We start from the raw sequence: 19,982 nt of genomic DNA on the forward strand, positions 1-19,982 counted from the left end.
CTCTTTTTGAGAGCTGAATGTTTGCTTTACCATGAGTCTTGCAGTATTACTTTAAAGCTCATTTCTGATGAGTTTGAAATGTTGCTATTGAGATTGCTTGGAGTAGAAAATAAACTATTTTCTGTACTAATTCTTTGCAGCATTTGCATGTGTCTGATGGGTATGCTTTAGGTTTTTAGGGTGAAGAGACTTATTTCTATCAAAAATAACGCTTTTCCTCATTTGATAATGTTACTCCAAAGGCACAATGTGGAAGATGGAAAAACTTGCCAAGTGGATGAACAATTAAATGTGACTTCTACCTGCAAAGAAGCATATGGAAAAATTCTCCTGAAAAGAGAGAGGTCTTAGCAGTTCTTTTAGTCTATGCAGAAGGTATTTGGAGGGGGTGGAATAGTCTAATTCAAGGATTTCCCATGGCTGCTGAGCTGACAGGGAAGTATTTTTATAGAGAATGACTGCAAATTGCTTTCAGATGTTATTTTGGACAAGTATTTGCAACTTGGCAAGCTGGGATGGACTCGTGCATTGTGTTCTTCTGCCGTGATTAGTACAGAGATACGATTAGTAGTGTGTCTGTGGTTTGGAGTGGGTTTGTTTTTTTTTTTTTTTCCTTGGGTTTTTTTTTCTTGATTCTGACAAGGTGCTTTGGCTGGGTAAGGGAGGAGACTTTAATCTTAAGGCTAATTGTATTTCAAGAGACTAAAACTTACTGTTGTTGAGAACTGCTTGTGGAGCCGCCCCCCCCCCTCCCCCCCCCCGACTTTATACAAAGCTGAGGTGTCTTTTTATTACAGTTGTCACGCCTGTGGGAAGGGGCCTCTGGTGGCCTCCAGCCTCCCCGTTGGAGCAGGCCTATTGCCAATGCTAGATCACGTCAGCTGGGGCTTTGTCTAGCCAACTCTTAAACCTCCAAGGATGGAGATCGCTGCCTTTCTGGTTACGTGTCCCAGGGGACACCACCCTCCTGGGGGAGAAGCTTTCCTTATGTGTGAGCCTCCCAAGCTGCAATCTGTGGCTATTGTCCCTCACTGCATTGTCTGACGCTGCAGGAGTTTGGCTGTCTCATGTCTATAACTGCCTTTCAAGCAGTCACGGGCTCCTGGTAGATGCCCCCTCTGCCTCCTTTTCACCAGACTACTCAAGCCCAGCTCCCTCCCCTCACAGGTACTGTGCTCTAGGCCCCTAACCATTTTTGCAGCCTCTGTTGGCCCCTCTCCTGTTTTCCCACATCCCTCCTGAACTGGAGGACCTAACACTGGACACAAATCCTGGTGAGGCCTCACCAGCCCTGAACAGAGGGTAAAAATCACTCTTCTGGCTCTGCTAGCTATGTGACTCCTAGTGTAGCCTGTTTGTCTTACCTGCAATGGGAACATGCTTCTGGCTAATGATCAGCCTGTTATCTGCTGTAACCCCAAGCCCTTCTCAGCAGGGCAGCTGCCCAGCTTGAATCTCCCAGCCTGGCTGAATGCACAGGGCTGTGTCACCCCACAGGCAGAGCTCTACTCATCTCCTCCTTGAACACCACGAGGTGCTACTTCTCAAGTTGACTGAGGCCCCTCTGGGCAGAAGTTCTGCCATTCATTATGGTAGCCACCCCCACAGTTTAGTGTCACCCATGGCTATTTGTGCTCTTCACCCGAGGTGGAACCAAATTAAACCTTCTTGGTGTTATAGTAGATGTATAAACCACTTGGAGAGACTATTTCTGCCTTGATCTGTTATGACAAGACAACCACATAAACAGGTATGAGCTGACTCCAACAGGACCTAACTGTTTGCTGAGAAACACTGCTCTGTGCTCAGTGGTGAAGCCAAGCACAGAAATGCAGGGAAGGCTGGCCCCAAAGCTGTGCTTAGTGCTGATGCTGGTTTCTCCTGCCATTGCTTCCTGGCATCTTGATTGCTCTAAGATCAATTAATTGATCTGTTGGGTTTTCATCTACTTTGTATGATTGTGTTTCTTAGCCTAATTTGGCCCTGACTTTTTCTGCTGTCATTTAATTGATGGTTATTGCATTAAGGCAATACTTCTCTGTTCTACCACCGTTGCCTCTCACCTCCACTTCCTTCCTCTCCCATCCCTTTGCCCTTCAACCAACCTTTCTCTCAAATCTCCCTTCTTCCCAGCCCTATGCTCACGGTAGTCTGTACCTGACCCTTTTCCCCCCCACCATTCCCTTTTGTGTTCACCTTGTACCATCCACCCTTACAGCAGAATTGGCTTCTCTGATCGCTCTGCTCCATCAGCAGTGTCTGCTCCGTTCCTGACAGAGCTTGTGCCCTCTGCAAGGCAGCCTGGGGGACCTTCCAGGGGCCTGGCCAACTTTTTCCCTGTGCCCCGCAGGTGTGAAACACTGCTCTGGCAATGAATGTATGGATGCCGTACATCAAGGGCAACACTGGCTTTTAGGTGATGGCAGAGGATTGTAGCTTTGGATGAGTCGTGACAGATGCATCAACATAGCACTGAAGTCTATGAATGTCAGCTCATATGAAGTACATAACATACAATTGGATATATATATACAATTTCAGATGTTATTTTGGACAAGCATTTGCATGATGTGTATACAAACGGATAATCTGTTACTCATATGAAGCACATAAACGGGGAAAGCTGGCTGGGGGGGGCCGCTGCTCGGGGACTGGCTGGGCATCAGTCGGCGGGTGCTGAGCAATTGCACTGTGCATCACTTGCTTTGTGTATTATTATTATTACATTAGTATTATTGTTGTTGTTATTTTATTTCAATTATTAAACTGTTTTTATCTCAACCCACGAGTTTTTCTCACTTCTACTCTTCCAATTCTCTCCCCTATCGCACCGGGGTTGGGGGGGAGTGAGCGAGCGGCTGTGTGGTGCTCAGTTGCTGACTGAGGTTAAACCACAACACTGATAGGTCAGTGTGGTGCTCTCATCTGTTAACTCGCATGTCCCTGCCATTAAGCGCTGGAAAATGCAAAGCCACTCCCCTTCTGACATCTCCCCATTGCCGTGAAATTGCAGTTGACACAAATGCTTTTGACAGAGGTAGGTATTTTACTACAGATACTGTAGCTTGACAAATGCCTCATAACCCAGAGACCATCCAGGAATGGACAGGAGTAATTTAATCCTTCTCACAGTGCAGCTCAGGTGCTCAGAATGCAAATCTTGGTTATTTACAAATTACACAGGAACTTCATGTACAAAGGATACACAAAGAGACATAGGCATGCACTGATTTAAAAGAAAAATGTCTGTTTGGGCATTTTGGGAGGAGAGGGGCACCAAAGCCTTCCTTTAGGTTCAAGTGCAGAAGGTGCTGAATTAAAACATTACAGATGATGCCCTAGGGAAGGGTGTATAATTCTGACTAGGATTCATTTGGCAACAGTGACTTTTCCTTAATTTCTTTATGTACAGATCCTTGAAAAATAGAAATAGGCCTAAATTCTTACAGCAACTTTCCTCCCCCTTTTACCTTCCAGTGCAAATATCTTCCTCTGCATGGACTTGGCATGCTGAACTGAAGCATCTGATCCTGAGCCATCTCTGTCCTCTGAGAGCTGTCTCCTTTTCAAATCTCTCTGCTGGGCAGCATGAGAGAACAGCTTGCTGAACCAGTAAAACACGACAGTTAGATTTTGAAGAATCAGGCTTTGGTGCTTGGAATCCTGAGTTTAGTTTTCCCTTCACTTCTGCTTCTTCAAGTAAATCCTGAAAAATACTGTTCAGCCATCACTGAAGGGTGTTGGTGGCAGGTGGGCAGTCATACGGAGGAGTCTCTGGTGGACTTTAGCTGCATAATGTTGCCTCTGCTAACAAACGGGAAAGCTGTGCAAAGATACCCGGCTGCTACTGTAAATCCCAGACTACAAGCACAAAATACAAGCTAGCTATATCCATATTCTACATCATTGGGAAGGTTACAGATGAATGTGGGGAGGTGGTTTAGGTCATATGATATGCTGGCTGCATAGGTACACAGAGATATAGTGCAAAATATTCCTGTAAATGAAATAATCATGTTGTTATTTTGAGATGTAGCATAGCATGAATAACAAAATCAATGTTAGGCATTACTAATCAAATAACTTGCACCCAGCTTTGTTGGTATAAGTTATCTTGGGTAGCACACAGGTGATAGTTACCAGCATTCATAAAGTTTTCACGTATTACCCAGTTATGCAAGGCTAAGCCCTAGCTCTGTGGTTGTGAATTGCATCCAGCAAACTTCTTGGTTGCTACTTTTAAGAACAAGAGAGTCTTCTCTCTGATTTCGGTCATGCCTGCTCTTCGAACAGAGCAAGGTAGCCAAAGCCTCCATCTGTGATCAGATCTGACCCACGGGACGCAATCACATCTTGCAAGCTGGCGTTGTGATGCCAAATCCCCTCTGTGGGAGCAAAGCCTGCTGCATGCGTCAGAGCAGCCAGGGGAAATTGGTTTGCGTGTGCTGCATGTAATCTGATCTGGAGATTATTGAGCAGGTTATCTACCTCCACGGGTGGCCCTCCACATGTCGCTGCAGAGGAACCATTCAGGCTAAATCACTCCCCAGCTCTCTGCCAACACCCTTCTCCAGCCTAGGGTTTCTTTAGAGTCACTTTTCCTTAAGCGATTTTCATTAGGCTATGTTTTTCATTAAGCAGCTAAATTAGCCATGCACAATGAGCCTTTCCTCAGGCCTGTGTTTTCCAAATGTATTAAAAAAATATAGCTGTGCTGTGCGTTACAGCTGCTCAAATCAAAATATTTCCTCTGGCACAAGAGAAGGTGTTGTGCTTAGCCTTGTGAGTTTGGATGGTTCAAACTCATGCTGGCTTCATGTTTGCAGAGTTTACCTTTCTTCCCCCTCTAAACAACCTCTAATTTTATGACTAAGACTTTTTTTTTTCAAAGGATTCCCCTTTCCTACTTCAGTGTTAAAAGAAATATTTAGTCCACCGTCTGCAAGGACTGCAAACTGCAGCGAGGGACTGTTCTGTTCTGGAGAAGAGAGAGAACACTTCATATGTAAAGAGGAGGGAGCAGTTGTTTAGCCCCGTGGTCCTTTCCTACTGGTGCATGAGGTCTAGAGCATTTTTCACAGTTTTTTTGTTTCTAATTATTGATTATTCCACTTGTATGAGTAAGTGACTCACTTCATGCAAGGCACAGTAAGTGGAGATCAGAAGGAAAGGCGTGCTCCACTTACTGGCAGCGTGTGCTGCCTACCTGAGGGAAACCTGGTGAAGCCTTCATCCGTAATTAGCATGCTGGAATGACACATTACTTGTTGTCAGGAACAGCAGACCTGCAACGTGCTGGGTGAGGCTTTCCTCCCAGAAGAAGCTGACTGCTGCCACGATGCACCCGCAGAGAAGAACAGCTGCAGCCATGCCCAGGACTCTGGCTGTGATCCTTCTCAAGTCTGTTTCCACCAAACCCAAGAAATTAAGAGTGGGTGTTACCATGGACAAGCCTTCCAGTGCAGGAGAAAGTGGAGGGACACCTAGAAATAGCCATGAGTGCAGCTGGCCCATGCTGGGCAGATCCACAGTAGGAGTAATCCCAGACCTACAAGTGAGTACATGTAAGTAGAAGGTGATCCTGTAGCAAGGCTGCTACAAATTAGCGGTTTTGTAGTTGTGCTATAAACTTCCCACTATTGTATGAACCATATAATCATACGGCTTCAGCCGTATGACCTTCAGGATGTGGGTGCAGCATGGTTTTATGCAGACACACCGTGATACATTCTTTGTTCTCTATTTCCTTCTAGAGTTTAAATTTAAAGTAACTTGGATGGACAGAAATGCTCCAGTTTCTAAATGCCTGGGAGTTTCCATGCAGACAGGTTCTGCCATAATTGTTTAGCACGTGGCTTCTGTCGTCAGCTTCTGACACGTCTTCTGCTGGACCTTTTCCAATGACACCAGAACGCAGGTTTTCAAGCTGGTGTCTGCAGACCCCTAGAGAGGCGAGGGGAGAGGTGATCTGCCTGTGAAAGGTGGCTAAAAGCAGGTTACATTCAACAAGCTTAAAAACCCTTGTGTGTGGTGTTCATGCTTTCCTGGACCAACCGTAGTGGCCTGCAAGTGAAAATGAGGGTGAAAATTGCTGATGGCTGGGCCCCGGTGGGCTCCTGCCTCCTCAGCCCCCTCCTCTGTAAACTAGCATCTCATTGCTGTGTTTTTCATGTGAAAGGGAGAGCACAAGCTGCGGGCCTCGCCAGGGAGGGGTGGGCCATGCTGAACACTTACGGAGTAGATGCCATTCATCCTGGTGGATCATCTTCGTCAGGTTGAAGGGGACATTGCGCAAGCATACCAGCTGAGAAAAGTGGTACTTGAAGGCAGTGCATCTCAGAGTGATGCCTGCCAGAGAGGAAGACGAGGTGTTCCCATACCAGGTAACCAAAAACAGCTCTGTTCTCCCCTCCCAGTGCTGGGAATTACCCCCCTTTCCCACAGCTAGTCCTTGTCACCTGCCCTCGTCCTCCCCATCCTTTACCATCTGCTCAGCTCCTGCCCACCCTTTCTCCTCTAAGTAATCAGCTCTGCCCAGCTTCTCCCAGTACCAGCACCCGTGTCCTGGATCCTCTGGAGACCACCGACGGCCAGCAGCACTTGTAAAACATTATCTATTACACAGGAGCCTGACTTCTTCCTTCCCCCTTGCCCCTTCCAAAAAGATACTGCTTCTCTCTAAAAGACACAGATGAGTATTTCCACACAGACATGTAGAAACATGGGGAAATGTTTCGGCTGGGATAGAGTTAATTTCCTTCCTAGTAGCTGGTACAGTGCTGTGTTTTTGATTTAGGATGAGAATAATGTTGATAACACACCGAAGAAGTAAGCCCAGTAGTAATACTGGGCTGCCAAGCAAAGGCAATCGGTGTTTTTCCTCTCACGCTATACTCATGCCTCTCCTGGCAAATACAAAACCTTCCCAGAAAAGGACTGCGCTGCCGCAGGAGAAACAATGCTCTGACTAATGCAAAATCGCAGGCAGGAACCCTGCCTGCTGGGAACTGGCTATCGCTAATTTCTCCCAAGCAGCCTGTGCTGGCCGGTGGCAGTGCTGGCTGAGCCACAAAACTTGCAGGGGAGAGGGAAGGAGGGGGGAGATGGGCTGGATCTCACACAGGCTTTAGTTTTTGCAAGAGGGGAGGGGGGAGGAAAAAAAAAAAGGAAAAAGTGGTGCAGGGGTCTGGCTGGGTTCCAGTTGCTGCGCACTGCACCACTGATCGGTATCCCCAAAGGGCCATCATCTGGCAAACGTGCCCTACCTCGTCCCTTGCAGCCATCGCTGCCCTGGGGCACCATTTCCCTAAAACAAAGGCATTTTTGCCTTGCGTTCTTCGCAGAGCAAATGTCACTGGCACCTTGCTCCTCGGCGTGGCACCATGGAGGTGGCTACTTTAAAAGGCAGTCGTGCTGTGCAGCTGCTTACAGATAAACTAGGCACACAGTGCAAAGGATCTCATCCTGCATGGGTGCCCCTCCTTGATCCAGGGTGCTGGGTGCTTGGGAGGGTGGAGCTGGACTTGCTCAGCTGAATGGGGAGCAACCAGCAAAAGGCATCCCAGAACAGATGGGAGTCGATGTGGAATGCCACAAAGGAAGTGGTACCCAAGAGATGCTGGCTGCGGACAGGAAGGGCTGGAGGACAGACAGCTGCTCTGGGGAGAGCATTAAAGAGGAAGAGAGCATGGAAGAAGCCAAGTCTTCAGACTGTTGACAGCACGCTGAGAAGATTTTTTTTCTTTTTTCTGTGAAGCACAACGTAAAAGCCTCATGTTTGAGGAGAGGGGAAAAATGTCCAGGCTGCACTGCTGCTTTTTTACACTTAGAGTCATCCATAAAAGTTTGAGGCTTAGCTCTTCTCCCTGGACATCAGGAGTGACTGCAACAGGAGTATACCAGTATGGGACTTGTGTACGTGGCCTCTGTCATGGTTTAACCTCAGTCGGCAACTGAGCACCACACAGCCACTCGCTCACTCCCCCCCGGTGGGATGGGGGAGAGAATCGGAAAAGTAAAAGTGAGAAAACCCATGGGTTGAGATAAAAACAGTTTAATAATTGAAATAAAATTAAATACTACTACTACTAATAGTAACAATAAGAAGAAGAATATACAAAGCAAGTGATGCACGATGCAGTTGCTCACCACCCGCCAACCGATGCCCAGCTAGTCCCCGAGCAGCAGCACGCCCCCCCCGGCCAGCTTTCCCCAGTTTATGTACTGAGCATGACGTCACATGGTATGGAATGGCCCTTTGGCCCGTTTGGGTCAGCTGTCCTGGCTGTGCCCCCTCCCAGCTTCTTGTGCACCTCCAGCCTTCTCAGTTGGTAGAGCATGGGAAGCTGAAAAGTCCTTGACTAGTGTAAGCACTACTTAGCAACTACTAAAACATCGGTGTGTTATCAACATTATTCTCATACTAAATCCAAAACACAGCACTGTACCAGCTACTGGGAAGGAAATTAACTCTGTCCCAGCCGAAAGCAGGACAGCCTCCCAAATCTAGAGCCAACCGGGCCCTCTAAATTTAAACTTCCCTTCATATATTTTCTTTGGGGCACAGCTTATGACCACAACCAACCTGCCCTAGGACTGACACAAACCACAGCTCTTCCCCTGACCAAGGCAGCCTTCAGCATTCCAGAAAACACTTGCCTGCCTCCATGTCTGATCCCACTGGGCTCGAGTGGGTGCTCTGTGGCCCCTGTAAGGACACCCTCCCTCTCACAGCGGCTCCAGTCCCATAAGCAAAAGGGACAGGCTGGCCCCAGGCCACACCTTCCCTCTGCAGCACTGGCAGATGCAGCGCCTCGCCCTTTTGTCTGGCATGGAAAGATGCTGGAGGGGTGGGAAGAGGTCTCAAACTGCAGCAAATTGCATTGGCATCACCTGACTGGAGCCAGCTGGAGCCTGCCAATGCATGCTGGTCAAGGAGCCAGTGCTCCCGCTTCAAGCAGTGGCCAGGATTTAGGGCTGTTGAGCACGAAGTGGCATTTTGGATCTAAGCAGCAGCAGCAGGATGGATGGGTTACGAGTGCAGCTGGAAATAACAAGGCATCCAGCCTCAACAAGGTATTTTCTGTGGCTGTGGGTTGCCACTGACTACAGCTGGGGCTTGTGATCCCTGGAGGCACAGCAGTCAAATGTCACAGCGAATCCCCCACCATCACCAGAAGAACTCTTAAAGCAAGAGCATTGGCTGAACTGTCAAAAAAATGTTTTAACACCCAAATGCAGTTTTATGAATTTGTTTGACCTTTCTGAGTGGTGCTGAAGAGGAGCCCAGCCTGCCTCCCTGCAGCATACGGCTTGACTGTCCTACCATAGCCATGTCTAAGGAATAGGAGGAAAAAAAGAAAGCTGAAGAAGTTGCTCCAAAGCTTGGGGAAGCAAATGATGCCCGATACCCATTTGATTTGACCTGTTTCTGAAGGTAGTGGAGGACACATCTCTCAGCTCCATCTGTCTCTCTTACCAAGGAGAAGGGACATAGATGCTCCCGGAGAAACCTGTGGGTGTTTTTACAAGAACAGAGGAAGCACAGGCAGCTGCCGTGGATAGAAAGCAGGATTTAAGGGGAAAAATAACCCTGCTTGCTTCATTCATAACCATTTCTACCCAAGCAGAACTTGGCAAGAACATAACACGGGAACAACTATAACCCATTTCCCCTCTAATGAGATAAAAATGAAGACTAAGAGGCAAGAGCAGGCGGGTGACGAGGTTATCGGTGTTTCCCAGCAGGATGTCTGTTAGCCTTTCCGGACAGAATTCAAACTCCCTGGCATTTCCTTCTGTAACTCATTCAGAGCTGCTGCTACTCCCGAACTTGTCACAGAGCCCAGCCCCCTTGGATCAGCTCTCAGAGCATCTGTGGCAGCCCTGTCCGGCTAATCTATGCCTGCTCCCTGTCCTGGTTCTTCCACGGCAGAAAGCAGCACAGCGCACCCAAAAAACCTGTCACGCGCCAGGAAAAATCACAGTGGCCTGAATCTGATTCTGGCAGGTTTGAAACTGTTTTAATTGTGAGAGCAAAAGTCATAAAAATGAAGCCAAGGACAGGGATGCACGGCCCAGGGCAGCTGGAGGGACAAATGCATGGACAGACACTATGCAATTTCACAGCCATCACTGCTACACCTGCCAGAGCTCAACCCCCTCAGCTCCTTCTCTGCTCTGATAATCACACATGGAAATGGGGCCATGCCCAGCTCCCCATCCCAATGCACCTTCTCAGCAGAGAGGAGGTTCCCCCATGCCAACATCCTTGGCAAGGCAGGCAGGGGCGGCGAGCAGACGGTGCATCTTTGTGCCCAAAGTCTGTCTTGTCCCACTTTTTTTATTTCACCCATCAGTCACTGGCAGCAGAAGTGTGGTAGGAAAAGCCGTGCCTGGTTCACGGGTACAGAGCCCAGGAGGTGCCCTAGGACCCACACACTGCAGAACGATGCTCCAGGGGTTGCACATCTGGGGAGAAGTGTTCCCACAGTTGTCTAGCACTTGTTCCCTGCACAGAGAGGGTGGGGGGCATGGCCGGGGATGGAGGCAAGCACCCACATGCCTCCTCTATGCTGGAAACCTGTGTGCAAGATGGGAATGGAAGTGGGATTGGCAGCACTGGTGTGAAAGGAGATGCACACTTTATCCTGTGGGGGCATGCACAACACCAAAAAGTCACAAGAGGAGCGGTCCTGCGGATGAGGGGAAGACGTCCAGCTAGGGCGCGTTGGATGGGTGCGTTGGATGGACAGATGCTGCGCCAGTGGTGCAGGGGACTGGCAGGTGCACCCCAGGGTGGAGATGTGGGGACATCCGTAGCGCGTGGTTCCCATGCCCTGCTGGGGAAGGACAGATACCTGCAGGAGCCAGCAAGGGCCCCAGGAGCTCCTGTGGGAGCTGGCACCAGAGACTGGGCAACTGGGCAATGCTGGGATCCCAACAGGTTCCTAGTTTTGTGCACTAGCGCAGGGAGTGTTGGGTTCCCACGCACTGAGGTGCGGGGACATGCCCTGTCCCAAGCTAGAGACCAGAGGCTGGGCACCAGGGGAGAGGGGAGGTGGTCCCTGGTGCATGGGGACAGCACGTGGGGCATCCTTGGGCTCCGGCTGCTGCAAGGGCCCCCAGCTGCATGCACAGAGGGGCTGGCTCTGAGGAGGGGTCCCCAGCTGCATGCACAGGGGCTGGTGAATTTGCGGGTCCTCAGCTGCATACATGGGCTCCGGGGATGGATCACGGTTACCGTGCCAAGGGGCTGGCTCTGGGGGGTGCCGGCTGCATGCTCGGGCTGTCTTTTGTGGGGGGGATCCCGGTGAACGTACTCGGGGCTGGTTTTTTGAGTCCTCGGCTGCACGCACAGGGGCTGAACCCTGGGGGGCCCGAACCGGCAGCGCCGCTCGCGCCTCCGGACGAGGCTGTCGAGGCGGGAGTCGATGTCCAGGTAGCAGCGATGTCCAGGTAGCAGCAGGTCCGCCATAGCCCGGCGTGCATGGCGAAGGCCGGCCGGGCGCAGCCCGGAGGTGGTGGCGGCGGGGGGGAAAGGGGCGGAGCGGCAGGGGCGGCCGCCGGGCGCCCTCGCAAGCGCTGTCGGTGCCGCCGCGGGTTGGTCTCGTACCAGTGGCCGGTGCGGAGCGCCGCCGCCAGGAGCCCCAGCGCGCACAGGCTCGGGCACAGCCCCGGGGCACTGCCCGCTGCCCTGCATCGCCCCGCACGGCGGAAGCGGAGAGAGGTGCCGAGTGCGGCGCGCTCCTCGCACGCCCACCCGTGGCCGGGCGCGGGGACCCCGGGGAGGACAGCGTACCGGGGGGTGGGGGAACCGGGCGGGACCCATGGCCCCCGCCCCGCCGGACCTCCCGTGGAGCGGAGCAGGACGACGCGACGCGGCGCGGCGACCGCATGCGCAGGAAGACCGCCCCGCCTGGTGCCGGCCCGCGCAGGCGCAAGGGTCGCCGCTGGGGAGCGGGGCGGGGCGGTGCCCTTGCGCCTGCGCGGTGCGGAGGCGCGGCGCCATGTTGCTGGAGCGGGCCGAGGGGAGGCGGTGAGAGCTCCGGTGTCGGGTTCCCTCCCCCTCTCCTCCCCCGGCCCGGGGGGCTGCGGCCGAGCGGGGCCTCCCCCGGCACCATGAGCGGCGGCGGCGGGCGGGTGTGCGACCTGTCCCGGCGCAACCCCCAGGAGGACTTCGAGCTCATCCAGCGCATCGGCAGCGGCACCTACGGCGACGTCTACAAGGTAGACGCAGCACCGCGGTCCGGGGAGGGGTGTGTGTGTGTGTGTGTTGTCTCTCCCCCCCGGTGGGGGGTTCCGTTGCCAAGCAACTGGGTCGACCCCCCCTCCAAAATCTGAGGGGGGCTTCCGTTGCCAAGCGACGCCCATTCCTCCGCCCCGCCCCCCCCTCCCCCCCCGGCCCTGAGGGGGCTCCCGCCGTTGCGGACAGCGAGGTCTTCCCCCGTCCCCACCTCTAGCGGGGTCTGCCCTGTCGCACCGGCTCCAGTCCTGGTGGGGGCGGGCGGGCGCCCGGCCTGGCCGCCCCCGGCTCCCCTCCGGAGGGGCCCTGCTTCTCCCGGCCGCATCTCCGGCTTGGCTGGCCCGTGCGAGGGGGCGACCCCCGGGGGCCGCCTCGGCGCTTTGGGGGCGGCCGGCCCCTGCTGGCGGTGCGGGACCGCGGCACTCTCCCGGCTTCCTGTGGTTGCGGAGCTGCCCTGGGAGCCGGTTCTTGCCGCTGCTGGGTGCCGGCTCGGGCGTCTGTTTTATGGGCGGAGCCTGGGGGTCGGCTTCCCTCCAGACCGAGCCGGGGGCTGTGGGGGTGCGGGAGGCACACGCTTGCTCGTTTCCAGCCCAAACGTCACTTTAAATCGTGTGCCTGAAGGCGAGCAGGACTGTTCATCCCGGCTACTGCTCCCGTCGCTGTCTTGGGTGGAAATACCAGTGTTTTGTGCTTGTGTCTCTGTAAAACGTGAGGCTGACCAGTTGGAGGGCAAACTAGGGAGTCAGGAAAGGTGTCATTAGGATCAGAGTCTTTCATGATCCTGTCCTAACTTCAGAAACGTAGGAAAAGCAAAGCTAAAGCAACAGTAGCCGAATATAAGTTTGGCTTTTTGGGCTTTATAGCGTACTTTGACATTTTTCTGTGCTCTGCAGCATATGTTGTTGTTTGTGTATCCAGCTGAACTCTTGCCTGATGGGATGGCAGCAGCCTGTCCCTCAGGTGGGATGATACCGGTTGTTACGTGCTGCTGTTTGGTGGCAGAGCAGAGGGGAGAATTGAAGTTTGTCGTGTGCAGCCTGTTGGAAGCATCACTTTAACCGTGTGCTTTCCAAGTGTCTTCTGGTCTGTTTTTGTCATTGCAGGGTGGACGTGTGTGTTTAAGAAAACTGGTATTGGTAGGCAGGACGGTAGGGAAACATTTAGAGCCATTCCACAATTTGAGGTGCACAAAACTGGCACTGATGCTGCCTTTGAATGTGCCTAGAATGAAGTCTTGTTTGGGTTGGAGTGATTTTGGTTTAATCTTAGCTTGCTTAACTGTTATGAAAGTTTCAGGATATAAATCCTCTTGTTACTGCACTCTTAGTGTGCTAACTCCCTGCTTTATTAATTGTTTAATTGAAAGGGGGTTTTGTGTTGTTTTCCCCACCTTGCCAGCTTTCTTTGAGTATTTGTGTACTATGCCGATGTTTTAATTATCCAAGTTGACTTGCCTTATGCTCTGTTTTTTTGTTTTTCTGCAAACTGTTATCTTGATGTGCTCAGCTCTATTTCTGTTGCAGTTTTTAACTGGCGTATTGATTCTGTGATATCTTATCAATCACGTTTTTTCAGTGCTCTGTACATGGTTTTGATGGATGTGAATTAGCCAAGTCATCCGTGTTTAGAGTTTAATTTTAAGGACGTTACCCCCAACCATAGAGTAAATACTTATATTTGCAATACTACTATGCATCTGAAACCTGCTAAGTTTCATTGGATTTGTCAAGGTTTTCTTGATGATTATCATACTTACATTGCAATAGCCTTCAGTTTGGTGCTCTGTGAGCGGCCAGTGTTTGGCACTGCTTGTGACTTTTTTTGTTTGAGGCACAGAAGGTCTCTCCTCCCTCAGAGTGGATTTGTTTATGTTTACAATCTGCCTGTAACAGCTGAGATGGAAGGTGATATATCAGGACCAGGATACACTAGGCTGGTATTATAATTATTTATTTCTTCTAGATGAGAGAGAGGTAAGTGCTTTCTGATTAGGTTGTGGACAGTGGAGGGAATATGAGACTTGCTTTTCTCCTGGATGGATTATTGCCTGTTTCATTTTGAGGCAAGGTCTTGCCCAAGGTGCCTTTGAAGTGGAGCATGAAAGTAGCCCAAAAATAATAATGGAACCTGGTTACTTTTAGTGTGACAAAGAGGAAGTAATATAGTCCTATGTGTCATCCACACATGAGCTTACTAGGGCTTTATCTTAAATTTGTGAGGGGTTTCATAAAGCCTCTTTCATTTGCTTCATCTTGTCATCTGTAGGTGAACTTTGTGGTTGATGAAATAATTGTGTGAAGTTGAGATTAGCCTTATGACAATGGTGTTCATCAGTAGTGGGATTTCAGCAGAGTGGATCCAAGCACTGGATGTACTCGGGCAGCTTCAAACTATTCTCTGTAAATTGTGGGTTTCCCCCCTTAGCAGGGAGAACCATGTAGGGAGGTGTTTCTGCTGTTAGTAGGTAGGGATTATTGCCTTAATAAGAAGACAATCTTTTTATGTTGACATTCTTGCTAAATGTTGGCCTTTCTGTAACCTGCTTTCCTGGGAAAGTGTTGAGGAGCTGAAAGCAGAGCAGACTGGCATCTACTTCCTTGCTCTGTTTTAGTTGAACTGAGCTACAACAGGGCATGGGTTAAATGTTTGATTTGTTTAAATAATTATATTTAAAAAAAGAAAAAAAGAGGCAGAGTCTCTACTCTGAATATTTTTGAATTTGAAGTAAGAGCCCGTGGGGTGGACTGAACTATGGAGACTCGAAGGGAATGAGGGTATGGGTCAGACTGATACGATCCTGCTGCTGGGAGTCCTGCTGTTTAGCTGGTACCTGGAAACGTGCTAGTGCACCGCAAGTACGGATTTTTGGTTTAACACTATTTTTATCGTTATCTGCCCTCCCACCCAAGTTCAGCTTTCAAAGAGGCCTTGGAGAAAATGATAATGAATTCATCGCAAGAAAGGTAACAGGTAACTTGTTCATGCCATTAGCTCTTTATCAGATACGCCCAGTCAACAATAATGTGTCTCTTCTAACTAGCACCAGTGCAAGTTTGTTGTAGGAGATGAGGCTTCCTCTGGGTTGCTTAGGTCTTAAGGTATCCCAGGGACATAAATGCTGGCCATAACACTGTTTTCAGTGAGGGTCTGAAAGAGAGATGATGTTTGGGTTTTGAAAACTTTTTTCAGTGAAGCTGTGTTGCCACGATAGAAAGCTAAAGCGTTAATATTACAAAGTTCTTATTAGAAGTTTAAGTAAAAAACACAGGACTTAAAATCTGTTCCCTTGTCCAGAGATGTCTCCTCTCAAGACTGCTAAAGTTAGTGGTGAAATCGAGTTACTACTTTGTCAGACAGTTGATAGTAATAAACCACAGACAGACGATCTGCTGGTAGTGGTTTTCTTGGAGTTGAGTATTCTTGAGTGTTGCATATCACATATTCATTTGCATGGTTTTGTTTTCTGTGTCTCTGTAAACTTACTTGTCAAGTAATTTAGCTTCATCTAAAGTCTAGTTGAGAGACTGATTGCAAAATTGCTTTTCTGATTGCAGTGACGTGTCAGGAAAATTCTTGCATTTTGCCTTCTGTTTCTGTCAAATTTTCTCATGCAAAATGACACCTGCTAGAAAGGGTGAAAACTAGTTCCGCTGACATACAAGTCATTTCTGTCTTTTGTGTTTTTGTATTTCACTGCTGCGGAGAATTTAATTGTGTAGGGTGGTCAGCAAAGTGTAAAAGAATAGTTGTGGGTTTTTTTGTTGTGAAAAAGAGACACTGTCCTGTCCTGCTCAGTTTCAGGAAGTATTTCTAGAGTTAAATGAGGTGGTTGCTTAATTTTGTTTGCTCTGTATTTACTTCATCTCTCATTTAGAAAGACTTCTCTGTGTCTTGGCATGAAATTGCCATCCTAATTGTCCCTGTTCTTAGGACCTCTGTAACTTATGCCATTTTTTTGGGGTTTGTGTTACAAGTGCTGCATGCGATATTCTGACAGACACCATTTTAATAATAATGCTGTAATTTTCCTGTTTGCCTCCATCCTAACACCTTTGGTTTGGTGGTAACTGCACATAGATTTGAAGTATATTCTGAGGTGGTTGTAGGTCCATTTCTTTTGTTCATATGATTAATTTATATCACATCATATCTTGGGGAAAAAAAAATAATTGCTTTGGTTTAATAAAGGTTGAACTTCATTTGCTGTCTGACAGGTCATTCATCTGGTGTGGGTGGACCCTGCCAAAGATTTTCAGCATCTTACAAAACGAAAGGCTCTTCTTTTACTTTCCTCTTTACTGAAATTCAAATAGTTGTGATAATTAGTGAGATTATTGTTCCTGCGAAGGTATCTGTTATACCATGTCTGCCTTATTTCAGTTCTTTTCGTCATTTATGGCTTCAGCCAGTTAACAAATGAAGACACAGAACTCCGTAGGGTGCGCTTTGCTTGAGGTCTCATTTTAAAAAAGAAAAAGCCTGATTTTCTGCTCCCCAGCCTTTTGGCATGGGTGTCGGTTTTGGTGAGGGAAGCCGTGTATCTTACCAGCTCAGCTGCTTCACACGGAAACTCTCAGGTTCCGTGGGTATCTCTGGGGAACACCCGGTGACTGTTAGTGCTTTCTGCTGCCAACTGTGTTTCGGAGCGTCTGGTTTCTGGTAGCGCTCCTGTATGTTGCTGGAAGAGAATGTGTCCAGAACAGATGAACCCGAGGAGTCTCCTGTTTTGCAGAGTCCTACGAACAAATCTCTTCTCTCTGCATGCGTGCCCTTGCTCTCCTCTTTCCTGGGGTGATCCAGTAAGGCATCAATTCTTCTACAGCTTTGCTGCTTCTGAAATATTGAACCTGTGCCTTTTAGTTGTGTGCTTTTTGATAGGCATTTTAGTCTTCCTTTCTTCTTGATTGACCTTACAGCTGTTGAAGCTCCTTTTGACTTTGCTAGGAATAAAAGTCTATGTTTTGAAGGCTCTCTATTTCGGCTTTAATTGTCTTTGGAAGCTTGTCAGGCAGGCGGAGAGGGTGCATGTTTTGCCATCCTGTTTTCACTGTGCCAAGTAAGTACCACTGGGTTTAGTTTCTGTGACTGTGGTTTCCTTAGCCAAGAATCCACGCCTTGCGTAGGGATTTTTGTTTGCCTTCATTTCGCATCTTTTTGTTTAACATCACCTTTATCAAAGCATCGCTTTCTAAAATTGTAGCTCTATCGGGTTTTGGTATCAGGCCTCCTACCAGAATGTGGAACCTAATTCTTTTTAGCATAATTCTTAGCAGTTCAATTCCTGTTACTTACAGCTGTGACATCACAGGATGGACTGAACCGATACAACAGCTCACTGTTGCTCGAGAGGGGCGATTCCCTACCCTGCTCCTGGCTGTCTTGCCGCTTACCTCACGTTAGCTTTGGCGCTCAGCATGATACCAGGGCTGGCGCAGTTAACTAACCTGGCAGAAAACTAACCAAAAAAAGGGAAGCAGCTGGGTTTCTGCTGGCTTGGAGAGTTGAATCAGCTCCTGGGGGAGTCGTGGGGGTTTGAGAGAGGCTGAAGGGGAGGGCTGTAGGGCTGGAAGCAAGGGGGTTGGGAAGCCGTTAGGGTGCGTTTTCCTGAAGAGCGGAGCTAGTCCGGGTCAGGAAGCCTGTCTGTGCCCTGGGTCCAGTTATCCCGTGAAGTAGCAACTTGTTTAGAGATTGCTCATCTGCATTTTGGTCAACAATTCACATAGGAAGTAGTCAAAACCAGAAGGGCCCTGTTGTTACTGTCTTAGACTTTGCTTTCTGGCCTAGTTTTTGTTGCAGCATTATACGCTTTATATTACCAGCTTCCATCTGAAGGACAAATATAAACGTGGCAAGAGACTTACCTCCTTGGACCTTGGATTTTATGTCTATACTGGTTCAGCTGCACAGACCTCTCCTTCTCATGAATCTGCTGTTGTGGCATATATTAGGGGCAGTGCTAAATACTAGCCTTCCTCTTCCTTTTCTTCTTTCCCCTCCTGTTCTTTTCAGACACACACCATGCACATCTCTTGCTCAGCTGGTGTTTCCTGATAGAGCCCATCCGAGTACTGCCCCACTCCCTTTCTCTTCTCTATTTCAGAGTAATAAAGTCTTTCCAGTTGTGGGGCATTTTGGTTAATGAATTTTTGTGTAATGCAATAACAACAAAACCTGGAGTTTTCTAGCTTTTATTTCTAGTGGGTGGCAGTTTTTTATATAGCATTTTGATCTGATATTCTGCTGTTGTCACAGAGACTGTAGCAATTATTTCCTGTTTAATTAGGTAGTGCTTCTCCAGCTTGACTTAGTGGTTGGTGGATTTCTTTAAACTCTTCCCCAGATATGACCGTCTGGATCTCTGGAAGAGTATAATTCTTTTAGCTACTGGTAGAATGAGGATCTCTCTATGGTTTTCTAGAGTAGACGTTGTATAAAAGCTGTACACATTTAGTAAAGTGGCTGCATGTAGATGCAGGCATTGTAGGCCAATCTTTGCTTCTGGAAAACCTGTGTGATGCATTCCCATTGACATAGTGAAATCTGCATGTGAAGGAATTAGTTTCAGGCTCCTGCTCATGGAAGCAGGGATGGGAGGGAAAACTCTTGGCTTTTGCTGTTAACCTCATCATCAGAAAGGCTGGGAGTTAGAGCGCTTAAGGTGCAAGTGGAAACAAGAAATGAACGTGTGTTTTCTTACACGAGCCTCTTTGAAATTTTTGATTGCATTTACCAACTCAAAAATAGTTGTTTGAAATTGTTCTTCATCCCTTATTAATGCTCCTTATTAATGCCCCAATCTCAAAACTCATAAGTAGTTGGCAACTTTAGCGTGATTATGCTAAATGAAAGCATAAGGCAGTGTCCTCAACATACTGAGCTATTGTATGGTACGTACTCAAGCACCCTCAAATTAAGAGTCAGAGCCAGCTCCAACACGTGTTGAAAAGCATATGGTACTTCAGTCTTTCTCAGTCTCTCATTCATGTGAGCTTAGGCAAGGAATTGTTTCACAACTGATGATTTCAAAGGTATTTGATGAGATCTAGGAAAACCTGTACCTAATCCTCATCCTTTGCAAGGAACCCTTGTGTCACTGCAATCAGAATAATCTTTTTTTTTTTAATATACTCAGATTAACAAAGGCAATTAATATTCTTACTTGTGACACCACCTTCAGTGCTAATAACCCAAATGGAATAGGATGCAAAGTGATAACTTATTCAGATTGTCGACTTCAAGTCATGTTTTTGTAAGTAACAATTTATGCCCTTAAGCAGTTGGTAGCCTGCTGTTCCTGAAGGCATTGGTGACATGCATTAAATCAGATTTTGTTCCTCCTTTGTGACTTTCATGAGCCCAGGCAGATACTGGTCCAGAGAATGGCCAGCTGGCCAAAGAGTTCCACTACTGCTGGTGTTGAAGAAAGGAAGCAATGCCTAAGCTGAAGGTGAAACGACACAACGTGTGTTCTTTCCTGCCCACAATTTTGAACAGTTCTTCAACATCCTGTTCTCAAAAGAAGAAATCCCTTTGCAATGGGAGGGGGCTGAATCAGCCAGGAGGTGTGGAGAGCGCAGGTTTGGCAAGGCTGCCTGCTGCTCTGACGCGTATTTCTTTGGCTGGGGTTTTGCATGTCCTGCTCCAGATGTATCTATAGATTTGTCTGTCTACTATTGATAGTTTTTTGGCATCGCTACCACATAAGACTTTGTGACCAGTATCCTCTTACGTTTTAATC

The 19,982-nt window shown here is 48.6% G+C and overlaps 2 protein-coding genes across 7 annotated transcripts in view; one reads left to right on the top strand and one right to left on the bottom strand.

The window, feature by feature from the left end:
• Positions 1 to 3,758: 3,758 nt before the first annotated feature.
• On the bottom strand, positions 3,759 to 5,370 carry TMEM178A (transmembrane protein 178A). The gene is given in 2 exon segments (XM_076335584.1): positions 3,759 to 3,997; positions 5,265 to 5,370. Coding segments are annotated over 2 exon segments (345 nt in total).
• Positions 5,371 to 12,034: 6,664 nt separating this feature from the next.
• MAP4K3 (mitogen-activated protein kinase kinase kinase kinase 3) overlaps positions 12,035 to 19,982 on the top strand; it is a 91,910-nt gene continuing 83,962 nt past the window's right edge. For all 6 annotated transcript variants that reach the window (XM_076334879.1, XM_076334880.1, XM_076334882.1 and 3 more), the window contains exon 1: positions 12,035 to 12,228. In XM_076334879.1, the coding sequence (XP_076190994.1) occupies positions 12,121 to 12,228 (108 nt within the window). In that variant the 5' untranslated portion in view covers positions 12,035 to 12,120. The remainder of the gene's footprint in view (positions 12,229 to 19,982) is intronic.

This window comes from Aptenodytes patagonicus, chromosome 3 (genome assembly GCF_965638725.1).
Source record: "Aptenodytes patagonicus chromosome 3, bAptPat1.pri.cur, whole genome shotgun sequence".
Lineage (NCBI taxonomy): Eukaryota > Metazoa > Chordata > Aves > Sphenisciformes > Spheniscidae > Aptenodytes > Aptenodytes patagonicus.